Source organism: Pan paniscus, chromosome 3 (genome assembly GCF_029289425.2).
Source record: "Pan paniscus chromosome 3, NHGRI_mPanPan1-v2.0_pri, whole genome shotgun sequence".
Taxonomy (NCBI): domain Eukaryota; kingdom Metazoa; phylum Chordata; class Mammalia; order Primates; family Hominidae; genus Pan; species Pan paniscus.
Window position 1 is genome coordinate 54,027,894 of NC_073252.2, and position 19,175 is coordinate 54,047,068.

At 38.8% G+C, this 19,175-nt stretch overlaps 3 protein-coding genes across 8 annotated transcripts in view; 2 read left to right on the top strand and 1 right to left on the bottom strand.

Moving 5' to 3' along the window:
- The window catches only part of ART3 (ADP-ribosyltransferase 3 (inactive)), a 101,670-nt gene that overhangs the window by 67,232 nt on the left and 15,263 nt on the right, over positions 1-19,175 (bottom strand). The window lies entirely within an intron of this gene.
- Positions 8,282-9,261, top strand: LOC117979973 (large ribosomal subunit protein eL36-like). The gene has a single exon (XM_034958642.3). It carries the CDS (start codon positions 8,476-8,478, stop codon positions 8,788-8,790), a length of 315 nt encoding a protein of 104 aa, XP_034814533.1. The 5' UTR covers positions 8,282-8,475; the 3' UTR covers positions 8,791-9,261.
- Positions 9,417-11,746, top strand: CXCL11 (C-X-C motif chemokine ligand 11). 2 transcript variants are annotated; one of them, XM_003832299.3, is made up of 4 exons: positions 9,417-9,613; positions 10,198-10,324; positions 10,423-10,495; positions 10,726-11,746. In XM_003832299.3, exons 1-4 carry the CDS (start codon positions 9,553-9,555, stop codon positions 10,747-10,749), a joined length of 285 nt encoding a protein of 94 aa, XP_003832347.1. In that variant the 5' UTR covers positions 9,417-9,552; the 3' UTR covers positions 10,750-11,746. The 2 variants fall into 2 exon arrangements, with proteins under 2 accessions (XP_003832347.1, XP_014200131.1); XM_014344645.3 differs by having other exon boundaries at positions 10,730-11,746.

A 19,175-nucleotide genomic window follows, 5' to 3' on the forward strand; every position in this document is an offset into this window, starting at 1 on the left:
CAAAATAATACAAGGAAAGGATCTCACTGTCTGGACTACTCATGATGTAAATGGCATACTAGGTGCCAAAGGAAGTTTATGGCTATCAGACAACCGCCTCTTAGATGCCAGGCACTACTCCTTGAGGGACTGGTGCTTAAAATACGCACGTGCGTGGCCCTCAACCCTGCCACTTTTCTCCCAGAGGATGGGGAACCAATTGAGCATGACTGCCAACAAATTATAGTCCAGACTTATGCCGCCCGAGATGATCTCTTAGAAGTCCCCTTAACTAATCCTGACCTTAACCTATATACCGATGGAAGTTCATTTGTGGAGAATGGGATACGAAGGGCAGGTTACGCCATAGTGATGTAACCACACTTGAAAGCAAGCCTCTTCCCCCAGGGACCAGTGCCCAGTTAGCAGAACTAGTGGCACTTACCCGAGCCTTAGAACTGGGAAAGGGAAGAAGAATAAATGTGTATACAGATAACAAGTATGCTTATCTAATCCTACATGCCCATGCTGCAATATGGAAAGAATGGGAGTTCCTAACCTCTGGGAACCCCCGCTGGATGCCACAGGGAAGTTATGGAGTTATTGCACATGGTGCAGGAACCCAAAGAGGTGGGAGTCTTACACTACCAAAGCCATCAAAATGGGAAGGAGAGGGGAGAACAGCAGCATAAGCGGCTGGCAGAGGTAGGGAAAGACCAGCAAGGAGGAAAGAAAGAGAAAGTCAGAGAAAGAGACAGAGAGAGGAAGAGACAGAGAGACAGAACGTTAAAGAGGGTGTCAGAAACAGAGACAAAGAAAACGAGTCAGAAAGAGGGACAGACACAGAAAGTCAAAGAGAGAGTTAAAAAGAGAGGAAGAGACAAAGAAGTCGAAGAGAGAAAGAGAGAGATGGAAGTAGTAAAGAAAAAACAGTGTACCCTTTTCCTTTAAAAGCCAGGGTAAATTTCTGTCTTCCTAGCCAAGGCATATTCTACTTATGTGGATCTTCAACCCATATCTGCCTCTCAGACAGTTTGCAAGAAATAACGAAATCTATTCTTACTTTACAATCCCAAATAGACTCTTTGGCAGCAGTGACTCTCCAAAAACGCCAAGGCCTAGACCTCCTCACTGCTGAGAAAGGAGGACTCTGCACCTTCTTAGGGGAAGAATGTTGTTTTCACACTAACCAGTCGGGGATAGTATGAGATGCCGCCCAGCATTTACAGGAAAAGGCTTCTGAAATCAGACAACACCTTTCAAATTCTTATACCAATCTCTGGAATTGGGCAACATGGCTTCTCCCCTTTCTAGGTCCCATGGCAGCCATCTTGCTGTTACTCGCTTTTGGGCCCTGTATTTTTAACCTTCCTGTCAAATTTGTTTCCTCTAGAATCGAGGCCATCAAGCTACAGATGGTCTTACAAATGGAATCCCAAATGAGTTCAACTAACAACTTCTACCAAGGACCCCTGGACCGACCCGCTGGCACTACCCCTGGCCTAGAGAGTTCCCCTCTGAAGGACACTACAACTGCAGGGCCCCTTCTTCACCCCTATCCAGCAGGAAGTAGCTAGAGTGGTCATCGGCCAAATTCCCAACAGCAGTTGGGGTGTCCTGTTTAGAGGGGGGATTGAGAGGTGACAGTGTGCTGGCAGTCCTCACAGCCCTCGCTTGCTCTCGGCACCTCCTCTGCCTGGGCTCCCACTTTGGTGGCACTTGAGGAGCCCTTCAGCCCACCGCTGCACTGTGGGAGCCCCTTTCTGGGCTGGCCAAGGCCGGAACCGGCTCCCTCAGCTTGCAGGGAGGTGTGGAGGGACAGGCGCCAGTGGGAACCAGGGCTGCACACGGCGCTTGGGGGCCAGCTGGGGTTCTGGGTGGGCGTGGGCTTGGTGGGCCCCACACTCGGAACAGCCGGCCAGCCCTGCCGGCCCCGGGCAATGAGGGGCTTAGCACCCAGGCCAGCAGCTGCGGAGGGTGTACTGGGTCCCCCAGTGGGCTGGCACTGCACTCGATTTCTCATCGGGCCTTAGCTGCCTTCCTACAGGGCAGGGCTCGGGACCTGCAGCCCGCCATGCCTGAGCCTCCCACCCCCTCCATGGGCTCCTGTGTGGCCCAAGCCTCCCTGACGAGTGCCACCCCCTGCTCCACGGTGCCCAGTCCCATCGACCACCCAAGGGCTGAGGAGTGTGGGCACACGGCACCAGGACTGGCAGGCAGCTCCACCTGCAGCCCTGGTGCGGGATCCACTGCGTGAAGCCAGCTGGGCTCCTGAGTCTGGTGGGGACGTGGAGAACCTTTATGTCTAGCTCAGGGATTGTAAATACACCAATCGGCCCTCTGTATCTAGCTCAAGGTTTGTAAATACACCAGTCAGCACCCTGTGTCTAGCTCAGGGTTTGTGAATGCACCAATCGACACTCTGTATCTAGCTATTCTGGTGGGGCCCTGGAGAACCTCTGTGTCGACACTCTGTATCTAGCTAATCTGGTGGGGATGTGGAGAACCTTTGTGTCTAGCTCAGGGATTGTAAACGCACCAATCACGCCCTGTCAAAACAGACCACTCGGCTCTACCAATCAGCAGGACGTGGGTGGGGCCAGATAAGAGAATAAAAGCAGGCTGCCCGAGCCAGCAGTGGCAACCCGCTCAGGTCCCCTTTCACACTGTGGAAGCTTTGTTCTTTCACTCTTTGCAATAAATCTTGCTGCTGCTCACTCTTTGGGTCCACACTGCTTTTATGAGCTGTAACACTCACCGCGAAAGTCTGCAGCTTCACTCCTCAGCCAGCGAGACCACGAACCCACCAGAAGGAACAAACTCCGAACACATCCAAACATCAGAAGGAACAAACTCCAGAGGCGCCACCTTAAGAGCTGTAACACTCACCGCGAGGGTCCGTGGCTTCATTCTTGAAGTCAGCGAGACCAAGAACCCACCAATTCCGGACACACTTTTAAGAGTTTAGGATTCTACATTAATCTGTTCTGTCTATCTATATTATTTCAGGTGTCTATTACATGCCTGGCAACCTCTTCCCTAGGAGTGAGTCATCTGTCTTCTAACACTCAAAACAGGATTCTTTTAAGTCATACTTATTTATAATAAATGGAAACATTAGTTTCCATTTCTAACCCACTTTTCACTAACTTAACTGAATAAAATATCCTTGATACTACCTTTTTTCTTTTGTCAGGCAATATATTATTCAGAGACCTGGTGAATGCTGAGTTGGAAATTATTTTTAAATAGCTTACATTAATCTCTTTTAACTTGGAAACATTTTAAAATTCTACATTAATTGGCTAACTTAGCAGCATTAATAAAATTTCAGATGAAGCACAGATTACAGATTTTTTAAGCTGAAAGGGTGATTACTTATGGAAACTAGATTCCATCATTTCCTGGGATGCTCCTATGTCTTTAAATTAAAAGCAAAACTTATTTAAGTGGGTGAACCTGGGAAAATAAAATAAAGTAGTCCAATTCTGGAAACAATAAAAAAGGCCAACACTGCTAAGAACACAGAGAATGTATCTGATCTTTTTTGCATTTAATCAAAGAAAAAGAGCAATGAGATATAATGACTTAGAGAAAGAAGAAAACAACTAGGGAAATTTACAGGAGTTTGACAGTTATCTTTCTGCCTCTCCAACCTCAGCTTTAGTTTAAAATAAGTATGGAGTCAGTATATAATACATGCCAAATGAATAACTAGACCTTCACTGTCCAATATGGTAGCCACTAAACACATGTTATTATCAAGCATTTGAAATGTAGCTAGTTCAATTTGAAGACTTAGTAATAAAAGGTAAAATATTTCATTTAACATTTTTATATCCACATTGATTACACATTGAAATGATAATATATTTTCATGCTTAATTAAAGAAAATATATTTAAATTAATTTCATCTGTTTCTTTTTACTTTCTAAATGTGGCTATTGGAATATTTAAAATTATGTCCATGCCTTGCACTGTATTTCTACTGGATAAAGTTAGAAAAGACAGTAAGTTCTACAAAGTATAAAGGACAAGAAGATACCACGATATAATGAAAAAGGCTTCATGAAGACATCAAGACTTAAAGGAAGGAAAGGATTCAAAAGAGGAGAGGAAAGTGCATTTTCATGCTAGAAAAACCATATTATACAAATATAAAAAATAGGGATCTCTCAGGCTCACCAGATGAGGGGATGCTGTGAAAGAAGGTAATCTTCCTCATGTAATGTCAGAGAGTATAGAGCCAGAACAAGTCACAATCCTGAAGACACGTCTGACCCCACACATCTACAAAGCCAGCAGAAATCAGGCAGACTAACTTCTACAATAAGGCAGAAAGTTTGAAATTTGGAACACACGGAAAGGACTTGGTGAGTTTTGTTCACTGTTCTATCTCTAATACCCAAAAGAGTGCCAGACATGTGACAGACATCTAAAATAAACATTTGCTGAATGAATGAGTAAATGAATAAATGAACTACTATAGAAAAGGGTAGTGCTTTCCAGGACACTCTAAGGCAGGAACACTGGGAGGAAGAGCAGTAAAGAGGGAGAGAGTGTTATAGAAGGAGAGAGCATCCATATTAGCACCTGCTAAAGCCTAATTAGGCTTATTTTGTGGTTCAAGGAGATGAAGTGAAAAGGTTACAGCACAAAACCAATCCCTCTCCTTACTCTGCATAATTTTGGATCTATCACCTGAAGAAGTGAAGAACTAAATAAACCTCCCTCAGTTTTCAAACTGTGATTTAGCTCTGAGGAAAAGCAGACAAAGATGTGTCTACACGGGGGAGGGATAGCCCCCTCCTCTAGGGTCATACACAAGCAGCAGCCTCCGTGAGGAAGATTATGCAGTAGTCTTCTTCACAGAGAAAAAGGAAGAATTTTTTTTTCTCCCTGTCTTCTCCTCTGTCTCCTTCTGAAGTATCTACATAGTCCCTGACACATGGTGGGGGCGGGGGGGAGAACCTGATATAGTCTGATATAGAACTTGTTAGGCGAAATGTGTGTGTGTGTGTGTGCGTGTGTGTGTGTGTGTGTATCCAGTGTATGTGCGTATCCATCCAGAGGGAAGAAAACTAAAGCAGTGGTCATCTCTGGTGGTAAGGTTCTTATTACACATTTTCTAATGTTTGGTTTTTTGTTTTTTTGAGACGGAGTCTCTCTGGGTCACCCAGGCTGGAGTGCAGTGACGTGATCTTGGCTCGCTGCAACTTCCGCCTCCTGGGTTCAAGTGATTCTCCAGCCTCAACCTCGCAAGTAGCTGGAATTACAGGCATGAGCCACCATACCCGGCTAATTTTTGTATCTTTAGTAGAGACAGAGTTTCACCATGTTGGCCAGGCTGGTCTCGAACTCCTGACCTCAAGTGATCTGCCTGCCTCGGTCTCCCAAACTGCTGGGATTACAGGCATGAGCCACCATGCCCAGCTCTAATGTTTTTTTAAAATATCAGATATTACTTTTGCAGTAAGGAAGAAAATAAAACAATAGAAAATAAAATACAGTAGTCCCCTTGTTATCCTTGGGGGATACATTCCAAGACTCCCAGCAGAGTACTGAAGGAGAAAATTGTGATCCACAGTTTTTCTACACAGCTAAGTAGTAATTCACACATGAAGGCAAAAGGAAGAGTTTAGTCTTGTTTTATGTAAATTTGAATTATGTCTATTTTCTATTTAAAATAGTATAATGTAAAAATATGTTTAATAATATCAATTTCCAGGGTCTTTTTTAAAAAATTAAGAATCCCTATTTAAGAAATTGTCTTACACCAAAGCTATATGACAACACTTTAGCTAGTAAGCAGAAATATTCACTATTGTTTGTCTATATTATTTGAACTATGCTGTTGCATTCATGCACTTTCTGTAAGTGATTTTTATGATTAGTATGCTATTTTTATATTCATGGTTATTATAATTTAAAATATTTTTATATGCTATAACAATGTCAACTAATCTTTTATTAAGTGGTTGTGTTTGTGTTAATGCTGAAAAACAGCTGAAAACAAGCTAGATGTGGTATGCCAATTCAGGAAAGGACACTGATAATAATAATAGCAGTTAATACATTTTGAGTGCTACATATTTTTCTAAATGATTAATATGCATTACCTCTTTTAATACCTAGTTTATAACAGCCCTATGAAAAAGGGGTTTGAGACCAGCCTGGCCAACATGGTGAAACCCCATCTCTACTAAAAATACAAAAATTGGCTGGGCGTGGTAACACATGCCTGTAATCCCAGCTACTTGGGAGGCTGAGGCAAGAAAATCGCTTGAACCCAGGAGGCGGAGGTTGCAGTAAGCCGAGATCATGCCACTGCACTCCAGCCTGGGTGACACAGAGAGACTCCATCTCAAAAAAAAAAAAAGTACTATTATTATCCTCAGTCTATAGATGAGAAAACAGCCTAAAAAAGTTGAGATAACTTGTTCATAAATAACTGAATGTGGGCTGGGCACAGTGGCTCACGCCTGTAATCCCAGCACTTTGGAAGGCCAAGGCGGCAGGATCACCTGAGGTTAGGAGTTCAAGACCAGCTTGGCCAACATGGCTAAACACCATCTCTACTAAAACTATAAAAATTACCCAGGCATGTAGGTGCGCACCTGTAATCCCAGCTACTTGGGAGGCTGAGGCAGGCAAATCGCTTGAATCCAGGAGGCAGAGGCTGTGGTGAGTCGAGATCACACCACTGCACTCCAGCCTGGGCTACAGAGCAAGAATCCATCTCAAAGATAAATAAATAAATAAATAAATAAATAAATAAATAAATAAATAATCAAGGGTGGATTTGAACACAGGCTGACTCTAGAGCCTTCCCTATTAACAACTATGCTCTACTGTGTTTCTAATGCTGAGAAAATGAAAAGCAACATTAAAAAATAATAACAGATAAGGATTTACGAGCTCCAAGAACACATTCCTTTTACTTTACCCATATTCCTGAGGGAAAATTAGTCTTTCTTTACATATGTTAAATGAATTAATGGAAAAGAAGGAAAGAATATTCCAGCTACTTGGAAATTAATTAAAATACAGTAGCCCCCTCACCTTATCCTTGGGGGATATGTTCCAAGACCCCCAATGAGTGCCTGAAACTGCAGATAGTACTGAGCCCTGTATATATTGTATTTTTTTCTGTACATATATACCTATAAAAAAGTTTGATTTATAAATTAGCCACAGTAAGAGCATCAACATTAATATATAGAACAATTACAACAATATTCTGTAATAAAAGTTAAGTGACTGTGTAGTCTCTCTCTCTTCAAATATCTTATTGTACTATACTCACTTTTCTAGTGATGCTGTGAAATGATAAAATGTCTATGTGATGGGATGAAGTGATGGAGCAAGATGATGTGAGATTTCATCATGCTACTCAGAAAAGTGCACAATTTAAAACTTATGAATTATTTCTAGAATTTCTCATTTAATGGGGGACTACTGTAAAAACTTTCAAAGGTTTTAAAGACTAGTCATGGTTGTTAAAGAATTTAAATGCAGGATTATATCTAAATAAATATATAATTTCAAGATAAAATGCAAATGATAATTCTCAAAAAAAGAAGTTGAATAAGATGAAATAATAATCTAAAAGTAATAAACTGGCTATAAATTCCCCAATTATACCAACTTTTATTGGTAAAACTAGGAAATAGGAGAAAATTCTTGAAAGAAAGTTACAGTGATTTTCTCATGTTACAAAGACAGGAGCTAAAAAAATATTATTGACGGTTGATGTAAATAATTAGAAAAATTCAGGTAAAAATCTTTTTAAAGAATTTTAAGAATTAATATCAAAATGTAAAACAATGTATTCCTTTCAAATTACTTAAGGAAGGCCAAGCACCGTGGCTCATCCCAGTAATCCTAGCACTTTGGGAGACCAAGGCAGGAGGATTGCTTGAGGCCTGGAGTTCATGGCTGCAGTGAGCTATGATTGTGCCACTCGACTCCAGAATGGTGACAAAGTGAGACCCATCTCATTAAAAAAAACAAAAATGGCTTCAAAAAGTTAAATAAAATATATTTAAAGTTAGAAAGAAATCAAAGAAAACATAAAGAATCAGCAAGGAAGCATTTTAAAAATTACAGATTACCAGTTATAAAATATAAAATATATTTTATATATTTTATATATATTTAAAAATTACAGATTACCAGTTATAAAATATAAAATACAGTAAATATATTTTATTAAGCTTACCCATTAGAAAGCTCCTTTGATATGATTTTCTTAAACATCTACAAGTGACACACTTAAAACAAAGATTTAGGAAGCTTAAGAGGAAAAGATAAAGACAAAAAAATAGGAATTACATCAAAGTAGAATCTCAGAGGTAAAACTATCACATGAGCAAAGAGGATCACTTTTTTTTATGATCCCTAATACAACTCATACAACTTCATGTACTAAGTAACAGTGCTAAAATATATATAAAGTAGCTTTCCACCATGGCCACCATTGGAGGGCAGCAGCCATGACACTGCACTACCCTATAGCTGTGGGCCTCAACAAGGGCCACAAGGTGACCAAGAATGTGAGCAAGCCCAGGCACAGCCACTGTGGGCGCCTGACCAAACTCACTAAATTTGTGTGGGACATGATCCCAGAGGTGTGTGGCTTCACCCCTAATGAGTGGTGTGGCATGGAGTTACTGAAGGTCTCCAAGGTCAAACAGGCCCTCAAATTCATCAAGAAAAGGGTAGGGACAAACATCTGCGCCAAGAGAAGGCAGGAGGAGCTGAGCAACGTCCTGGCTGCCATGAGGAAAGTAGCTGCCAAGAAGGACTGAGCCCCCTGCCATCTGCCTATAATGAAAGCTTTGCAGAATAAAATAAATATAAAATAAAGTAATAAAATTAAATTAAATTTAAAAATAAAATAAAGCAAAACAAAATAAAATATATAAAGTAAAAATTGTTGAAAATGCAAAACAATATGGACATAAATACAGAAATACAGGGAAACTTCTTTAGGCACTCATTTACAGGTAAAAATATGAAATTGAATAAAGGTCATCTGGTGTCAAATAATATAGGCCTTACCTATTATAAGAGTTTGGACTGAAAAGCAAAAGTGAGATAATAAAAAAAAGCTTTTCAGAATATTATTTTGTATAGATATGTGAAGGATGAAGGGTGGGTGAAAGGACCAAAAACAGAAACACAGTCTTCCTGAATGAATGACAATCAGAATTCCGCTGCCCAAAGTAGTCCGACAATTAAATGGATTTCTAGGAAAAGCTACCTTAAGAAGGCTGGTTACCATCTGGGTTTTCACAGTGCTTTCACATTCTTATCACTTTCAACACTACTGCAAATAGGAAGGGACAGTAACATTTAGAAGAGAACAAAACAGAAACTCTTGGAAGCAGGAAAGGTGCATGACTCAAAGAGGGAAATTCCTGTGCCATAAAAGGATTGCTGGTGTATAAAATGCTCTATATATGCCAATTATCAATTTCCTTTCATGTTCAGCATTTCTACTCCTTCCAAGAAGAGCAGCAAAGCTGAAGTAGCAGCAGCAGCACCAGCAGCAACAGCAAAAAACAAACATGAGTGTGAAGGGCATGGCTATAGCCTTGGCTGTGATATTGTGTGCTACAGTTGTTCAAGGTATGCAGTACTTTTTATTTCTCAACCTATAAGTTCCTTTTCTAATGTTTCAAATGTCTTTTCTTCCACTTTTATCCTAAAAGACATGATAAAGTTTTATTTAATCTCACAGATTAGAAGTTACTACAGCTTTAGCACAGAAATGGTGGACATGTTTAAGATACTAGAGATGATTATTGAAACTAGAAATTATGAACTTCATGGAATTTTTGATTTGGCTAGAATATCTGGCAAAAGCCTTTAGCAACAGTTTTAAATGTCTGTTAAGAAGATTTTATATAGCGATCATGTTAACAAGCTTCCTGGGAAAATATTTGAGGATAAAATCAAGGGGGCAAAACAAGCTTCACCTCCAATAAACTTCCTTCATGCTTCCCATTTGTTAGCGATTTGCTTACTAATTTAATGAGAAAATAATCAACATCTTACTTAACTTTTCCCAGTAACAGTTGTGTTAAGTGCTATTTGACAAATTACTATCTTTACCCTTAATGAAAATTCTGCTCACGTTCACCACCAGCTATAAACCACAGCCATCTGTTGCAATCAGATGCATTACTAACTAATGCTATGATCTATTCTAGGCTTCCCCATGTTCAAAAGAGGACGCTGTCTTTGCATAGGCCCTGGGGTAAAAGCAGTGAAAGTGGCAGATATTGAGAAAGCCTCCATAATGTACCCAAGTAACAACTGTGACAAAATAGAAGTGATGTAAGTAATGAACTTGCTGAAGATGACAATGGTGCAGGCTTTTTTGTTTATGTATTTGCATCTAAACTTTAAGACTCTTATGTATGTTCTTTTAACAGTATTACCCTGAAAGAAAATAAAGGACAACGATGCCTAAATCCCAAATCGAAGCAAGCAAGGCTTATAATCAAAGTAAGTTACCAGAGTACTCCCATGTTATAATCTGTTTTATCCAAGACAGATCTTTTGAAAAAGAAAATAATGTGGACAACTACAGAAAGATTCTGCTATGATCCTGTGTGAAATATTCTGTTAAGGGGTCCTTGGTTGTAACAGCTTCCCCTTCTTACTACATGTTTTTAGATGTCCTGGGGGAAACAAGAACAGCCCAAGTAAATAAAACTCTTGTTTTCTTATTCCAGAAAGTTGAAAGAAAGAATTTTTAAAAATATCAAAACATATGAAGTCCTGGAAAAGAGCATCTGAAAAACCTAGAACAAGTTTAACTGTGACTACTGAAATGACAAGAATTCTACAGTAGGAAACTGAGACTTTTCTATGGTTTTGTGACTTTCAACTTTTGTACAGTTATGTGAAGGATGAAAGGTGGGTGAAAGGACCAAAAACAGAAACACAGTCTTCCTGAATGAATGACAATCAGAATTCCACTGCCCAAAGGAGTCCAACAATTAAATGGATTTCTAGGAAAAGCTACCTTAAGAAAGGCTGGTTACCATCGGAGTTTACAAAGTGCTTTCACATTCTTACTTGTTGCATTATACATTCATGCATTTCTAGGCTAGAGAACCTTCTAGATTTGATGCTTACAACTATTCTGTTGTGACTATGAGAACATTTCTGTCTCTAGAAGTCATCTGTCTGTATTGATCTTTATGCTATATTACTATCTGTGGTTACAGTGGAGACATTGACATTATTACTGGAGTCAAGCCCTTATAAGTCAAAAGCATCTATGTGTAGTAAAACATTCCTCAAACATTTTTTCATGCAAATACACACTTCTTTCCCCAAATATCATGTAGCACATCAATATGTAGGGAAACATTCTTATGCATCATTTGGTTTGTTTTATAACCAATTCATTAAATGTAATTCATAAAATGTACTATGAAAAAAATTATACGCTATGGGATACTGGCAAAAGTGCACATATTTCATAACCAAATTAGTAGCACCCGTCTTAATTTGATGTTTTTCAACTTTTATTCATTGAGATGTTTTGAAGCAATTAGGATATGTGTGTTTACTGTACTTTTTGTTTTTATCCGTTTCTATAAATGATAGCAATATCTTGGACACATTTGAAATACAAAATGTTTTTGTCTACCAAAGAAAAATGTTGAAAAATAAGCAAATGTGTATCTAGCAATCACTTTTACTTTTTGTAATTCTGTCTCTTAGAAAAATACATAATCTAATCAATTTCTTTGTTCATGCCTATATACTATAAAATTTAGGTATACTCAAGACTAGTTTAAAGAATCAAAGTCATTTTTTTCTCTAATAAACTACCACAACCTCACAACCTTTCTTTTTTAAAAAAAGATCTATATACTTTCCAGGTCATTTGAGATGCCTTTAACAATTTTGCCTTATATTTCAGAAACATACACCTATCCGTCATCATGAAAAACTGTTTAGAAATATATTTTAATGGGTAGGTGGGAAAGACAGTTGTTTCTTTTGTCGGCGTTGGGGGGTCTTGATAGTCCAAACCCCCTTCTTACTTGGAGAAAATCCCTTATGTGAGTGTTGGTGGGAGGCCAAAAGAGAGAAGCCAAAGACAGGAGATCCTCTCCTGTAGCCACAACAAGGACTCAGCCATGCTGTTTCTACCCTAGACTTTGAACTCCAGCTGGCATCACAAAGATACTATTAGTAAGAAAATTATTTCAAGCCTGGCAGCAGCAGGAGAAACAATGAAAGTCTTACAGTAGTGTCTTCCCAATGTGTGTTCCTGTAGCATGACTCCGGCTAGTCCTTCCTATCACCTAGTTCCCTTAGGTCTTTGTCCATTTTCCAAGACTTATTCTCCATTGTCCTGTGGATTCTTCAACCTCCAACTAAATTCTTTTTCTCCTTAAGATAGCCAGAGTTGGTTTCTCTGCATGTAACGAAAAGCCTTGACTGATAGCAGTACTCTCTATATAGGCACCCATACATTTGAAAAATAAAAATATTTATTATAGGATTATAATCAGATATATCTATATTGCATTATTATATAGGTTATAGATACAATATAGATTTATAATAAATTGTTATATAAATCTATATAAATATCTATATAGAGATGCGACTTCCATATAAATTCCCTGGATAGTTTTAAGACCTGAATCTGGCTGGGTGCGATGGCTCACATCTGTAATCCCAGCACTTTGGGAGGCCGAAGCGGGCGGATCACCTGAGGTCAGGAGTTCAAGACCAGCATGGCTAACATGGTGAAACCCCATTTCTACTTAAAATGCAAAAAATTAGCCGAGTGTGCTGGCATGTGCCTGTAATCCCAGCTACTCAGGAAGCTGAGGCAGGAGAATCGCTTGAACCCGGGAGGCAGAGGTTGCAGTGAGCTGAGATCATGCCATTGCATTCCAGCTTGGGCAACAAGAGTGAAACTCCACCTCAAAAAAAAAAAAAAGACTTGAATCTAATCTTTGACTACTTACAGTGATTTTTTTTTTAAGTCTCTTTAAAAATAAAAATTCACATAGTCAGCTGGGCATGGTGGCTCACACCTATAATCTGAGCACTTTGGGAGACCGACATAGGTGAATGGCTTAAGCCCAGGAGTTCAAGACCAGCTTGGGCAACATAGCGAAAATTCATCTCTATAAAAAATATGAAAATTAGCTGGGTATGGTGGCACATGCCTGTAACCTCAGCTACTTGGGAAGCTGAGGTGGACGGATCACTTGGGTCTGGGAGGTTGAGGCTGCAGTCAGCTGTGATCACACCACTGCACTCCAGCCTGGGCAAAAGCCTGCCTCAAAAAAAAAAAATCACAGAGTTAAGGCTGCATGATAAATTGGTATTTGTAAGAAGTATATTAAATATTATAGGCCAGTACATTATTATTGAGAAGAAAACACATACCTAAAGTTCTTCACAGCAAAATAAATATATGAAATATTAATAATTAACATATTTGAGCCAAGATCCTCCCCACCTTGGTACCTTTGCACATACTATTCTCTCTGCCCATTTCTTCACTAAGCTAATGCCTACTAATTGCTTAGGTCTCAGCTTAAATGACTTTTTCTCCAAGAAGCCTTTGAAACCACCACTTCAGCTTCAACTAGATTAGGTGTCCTATTTATTTATTTCCATAACACTCTCTATTTTTCCATCATACTACTTACTGCAATTGTAATTAATGAATGATTCCTGTGCCTAATACCTGCTCTCTCATAAGTGTAAAAGAAAGCCGCTGTAGCCCAGGCCAACAGTACAGTTTCTGGTGCATATCAGACCCTATTGAATGGCAATATAAACTAAGGGAAAAGGAATTTACAGCAGAGGAATGACACAAGGGAATGTACAGTAGTAGGAAGTATAAAGTGATTTTTAGGAATCATAATTAGATTCGTTTGGTTGGAAGGATGAAGGACATGAAACTGTAAATAAACAACCTTGAATTTTACTCTGTACAAAATGGGGATTCAATAAATGTTTGTGAAGAAGAGAGTGACCCTATCAAAGTCATTGGAAAATATTCTGGGAATTGCATGAATGGTTGATTGAAAGTGGGAAAGAGTGGAGGAGGAAAATCAGTTGGGATTTGCTGCAATAGCTGCAATATCTCAGGTCTGTATTTCCAAAACTTCAAGGCATTCTCATATCATCTTTACAATTTTTTTTAACATTTCTCTGTTTGATCTTCATTATATTTTTAGAAACTCTGTATACCACTTTATTTTACGTACATTTACATGAAAAGTAAACTTTCACTACTGTACATGTAAAATCGGTAATACATGCCATGGAAATAAAATGTAATGATAAAACAAAATACAATGAAAAAATACTAATATTCCCCCTGATTTAATTAATCAGAGGGATTGAAGTTAAGAAGAGAATAATTCACTGATACTAAACGTTATTATCAATGTACATGGTAGTGTCCCACACTTTGGGAAACACTGGTGTGAAAAGTAATGGGGCTGGCTCTGCAATAAGTTAAACATAATTATAGTAATTATATATTACTATATAATCCAGCAATTCCATTCCTAGGTATATACCCAAAAGAACTGAACCAGCTCTTTAAACAAAAACTGGTACACAAATGTTCATAGCAGCATTATACACAACAGCCAGAAAGCAGAAACAACCCAAATATCCATCAACAAGTGAATGGATAAAATGTGGTATACACACACAATAGATTATTCGGCCATAAAAAGGAATGAAGTACTGATACATGCTACAACATGGATGAACCTTGAAAATATGCTAAGTAAAAAAAGCCAGACACAAGGGACCACATATTGTATGATTCCATTTTATAGGAAACATCTAGAGTAGGCAAAACCATAAAAACAAAAAGCAAATTAGCTGACTGGGGTTTGGAGGAGGTGTTAATGAGGAGTAACTACTTAATGAGTATGGGGTTTCTGGGTGATGAAAATGTTCTGGAACTAAATTATGGTGATGGCTTCACAGCACTGTGAAAGTACTTAACTCCACTGAATTGTACTCTTTTAAATGGTTAAAATGGTAAATTTTATGTTATTTGTATTTTACTATCATAAAAAGAAGAAGGGCTACACTAAGGTGGTATTGGTAAGAGTAGAAATATAATGACAAGTACACCGTACAAAAAGAATCAAGACAGTGATAGATTGGATGTGAAAGTTGAAGCTGAGGCCAGACACGGTGGCTCACGCCTGTAATCCCAGCACTTTGGGAGGCCGAGGCGGGTGGATCACGAGGTCAGCAGTTCGAGACCAGCCTGGCCAACATGGTGAAACCTCGTCTCTACTAAAGATACAAAAAATTAGCTGGGCGTGGTGGTGCATGCCTGTAATCCCAGCTACTTGGGAGGCTGAGGCAGGAGAATCGCTTGAACCCGGGAGGTGGAGGTTGCAGTGAGCCGAGATCGCGTCATTGCACTCCAGCCTGGGCTACATAGAGCGAGACTCCATCTCAGAAAAAGAAAGTTGAAGATGCAAAAAAGAAACAAAGAACATGTTAAGGATTTGAATCTAAATTTAAAGCAGAGAAGAGACAAGGAAAAAAGGTTGAACTTCTGAGGTCTGAAAGAATAGTTCTGTCACTAACAGAAATAGGGATATGACGGGGAAGATGTAGTTTAGCAGAAAAAACTGCAGATTCGATTTTAAATACATGGAACTTAAGATGCCAAACACTCACAGTGACTTAAAATTTCAGGACTGTTTCCTCTAATTAGCCAAGAAGAGCTTTCAAACAAATGGAGTAGTTTTGGATAATGCTATTAGAAAAGGAAAGATTATACTTAATTATTTTTGGCTACTGAGTACAGGACCTAATATGCCCACATGGAATTAATATACCTCTTTGTATCTGTTTCCGAAAAGATTTTCATAGCCAACAATTATAAATCTTTATGATATGGTCAGCACATTCTGTGGATTATAAGTAGTACACACACAAAAAAAACTGTTAGGGTTTTTTTTGGAGAAGGGGTGAATGAGGCAATTTTAGTTGCTTCTTCTTGCCTTGTCTGCAAATTTTATTAACCAGACACTGGTAATGAAATTGAGCAAGTCTAAGATTATCACATAACACTGAAACCATAGTTTCACTTAAGTACCTAAGAAGAATACGTCCTAAAAATCCTGGCACCATAAGTACAGATGTATTCATAGTTCCTTAGTGCTGCTCAATAAACTGCTACTAAATTGGAAATGCCCTAACGTGAATTATAGACTCCATATAATAAATCCTGACTTAGCATTCTTCTTCAAATTGTTCACAAAGACAAACTGTCAATAAGAAGTTGAAGAAAACTGAATGATAATCTAAAATATGGAATAACAGGCACTACTGAACTATATCATATCTCAAGATTCCTCTTCTCAAAAGAAAAGACAACCAATGATGAATCAATTAAAATTAAAACTAGACACTTTCTAAAGATTTTGATTAAAAATGGAACAAAGTATCACAAAATTCTAATTTATTTTGTTGAAATATCTTATTTATGGGAAGGAGAAAGAAATGCACCATACTTCCCCCAAACACATTTACTTTATTATAATGTCCTCAATTTTGTCTCTTCCTCCAAATGATGAAATCTGCCATATTTGTAAAAGTCCTCTCAAGTGCACGAGTTCAGAAACACTGCATAGCCTAAAATGTATCCAAACAGAAGCTATTCTGAGCCTCTGCCTCCTCCAATGCCATGATGATTGTTAGGGTCTACCACCCACTTTGCCAGCACTCAGTTTGCCCTCTGCTTAGGCTGGCTATGAAGGATGAGACACATGGGTAATTGAAAAGTATGTAACCAGTATTACCAAACACTGTGAGCTCAGGGAATCTTTTGAGAGCTCAGAGTGAAAACTGTGAAGGGGAAGCTTTGCCCTGCTCTCCCATACTTTCCAAGGCATATTCTGCACCAGCTGAGGGGATTCCCAGTCCACAGAAATCACTGATGTCCTCCTGCTCACTTTTTAGAAAATTTCTTCTAAGCATAACAGTTTCCGGGAAAGCATTTTTGCCTTCGTCTGTGCTCATTAGTCTGTCAGGGCAGACTGTTCCTTTTTTCATTGTTGTCTTTTTTGGCCTGATGCCATAATCACAGGCTTAAAGATAAATCAATAGCAACTGAAACGGAAACTAAAGCAGGATACTTCCTTAACTTTGATTTTCTTTCAAAATTATCCTCAGATCAGTGAATTCTAGGAAAGTGATTATACCATAAACGTTGCAAAAATTGAGAGAAATATATAAAAAGAGTTATCATTTAGATTTTTATTCAAATGACACATGCAGTCTTGGCTTTGGGTGAAATAAGTAATAGTGGGCTTGCTACTGTCTCTAAAAGTTTGATTTTTTTTTCCTAAATGATTTTCCATGTTGACCACATTTGTCAGGTTTCTACCCTGAGCAGACCCCTCATTTAAAACAAGAAGAGAAGGGTCCTTCGTTTGACTCTGCTCACCAGGTACTGTTCTGATACTAATTCAATTTCCTAGGCAATCTGATCCCGGGAAAGGGGTGACTTGGATACCAAAACCAATCATCCTAGTCACTGAAAAGGTTCTCATTGAAAATGGATACACTGTCTTTTAATTTTCATCTTAGTCTGTTTTAGATTTGGTTAGCAGAGTTAACTCTCTGAGAATATGCTTACCGTGGATGATTAGGAAAAAATGAGAATTTCTGGACTGGAAAAACTGAGGACCAGATTTTATAGAATCCTAACACGGCATTATCACCTCTATGAGTCTACCAATCTTCCTCACTGGTTGGTTGGCTTCCCCCTTTACCATTTTTTGATGACATTTATCTGTAATTGCACAAGCTTTCCTCTCCTGGCCACTTATTTAAGTAACATTCACACTTTATGGCTCATCTGAGGTCTTTTTTTCTGAAGGATCTTCTGAAAACTTCTGACCTTAATGAGTACAGTCTCCTGTGAACCTCCACATTATTTATTTTCTATACCACTCATTTGGTACTGATCATAAAGTTTCTTTTATTCTTTTCTTTTTTTTGAAACGGAGTTTCGCTCTTGTTGCCCAGGCTAGAGTGCAATGGCGTGATCTCAGCTCACTGCAACCTCCGTCTCCAGGGTTCAAGTGATTCTCCTGCCTCAGCCTCCCGTGTAGCTGGGATTACAGTCGCCCAACACCACGCCCAGCTAATTTTTTGTATTTTTAGTAGAGACAGGGTTTCACGATGTTGGCCAGGCTGTTCTAGAACTCCTGACCTAAGGTGATCCACCCGCCTCGGCCTCCCAAAGTGCTGGGATTACAGGCATGAGCCACCTTGCCCGGCCCATAAAGTTTCTCTTATGGATATTTATTGTTTCATAGTTTCTGGTCTTCCCAATTAGAATGTAAACCCATCAAGGATAAATATTGGATCTTATCCCTTCTAGTACTCCCTGAGATTAGCTTAGTTCTCTACACAAAGTGCACAGAAAATAATGAGAACGAGCCTACTTCTCCTTCTTCTAACACCATCCATGGCCATATACATGATATGCACTGAGGATATTTGCATTCCTGCATTCATTCATTCAATGCTTAATTACAGATAAAAAACAGCAAATAACTAAGAAGCTTTTAGGGGTACCACTCTACATTTACCAGAGTTCCGGAATCTCAGCTATAGCTAGCTGAGAATATCTGTATTGATTTGACCTACTTAAATCTAAACTAACTTCTGGGGAAATTATAGTCTTCTTAAATTAAACTTGGTTCTTAAAGCTAAGGAAAACAATAATACTCATGTCCAGATTCAGAAATCTGATGAACAAATGGAAATACTTCTTGAAATACAATCCTGGTATGCTGTTACTTAAAGTCTTTAAAGATTCATTCAACCATCCTTCTATCCAATATTTACCAAATGCCTCTCATATGCATTTTAGTTCCCTGTTCTCCTGGGGCATACATTTTAGCATGGAGAAACAGACATTACACTAATTTAAAAAAATGAATGAACTGAATATCAGATAGTATGAAATGCCATGTAGAGAATTAAAGTCATGTCTGCTTCAGATTGTGTGACAAGAGAAGGTACAAGCCAGCTAAAATTTAAATGTCCAGAAGGAACTCTATGTGACGAACAGGAGAAAAAGCATACCAGATGGAGAAAACTGCCAGTGTATGGGCCACTGACTGGATTGTAGTGGTTG

Coding starts and splice junctions, on each gene's coding strand:
- CXCL11 (XM_014344645.3), top strand. CDS start 9,553: ATGAGTGTGAAGGGCATGGCTATAGCCTTGGCTGTGATATTGTGTGCT. Junction 9,614..10,197: donor GTGTGCTACAGTTGTTCAAG/GTATGCAGTACT, acceptor GATCTATTCTAG/GCTTCCCCATGTTCAAAAGA. Junction 10,325..10,422: donor TGTGACAAAATAGAAGTGAT/GTAAGTAATGAA, acceptor TTCTTTTAACAG/TATTACCCTGAAAGAAAATA.
- LOC117979973 (XM_034958642.3), top strand. CDS start 8,476: ATGACACTGCACTACCCTATAGCTGTGGGCCTCAACAAGGGCCACAAG.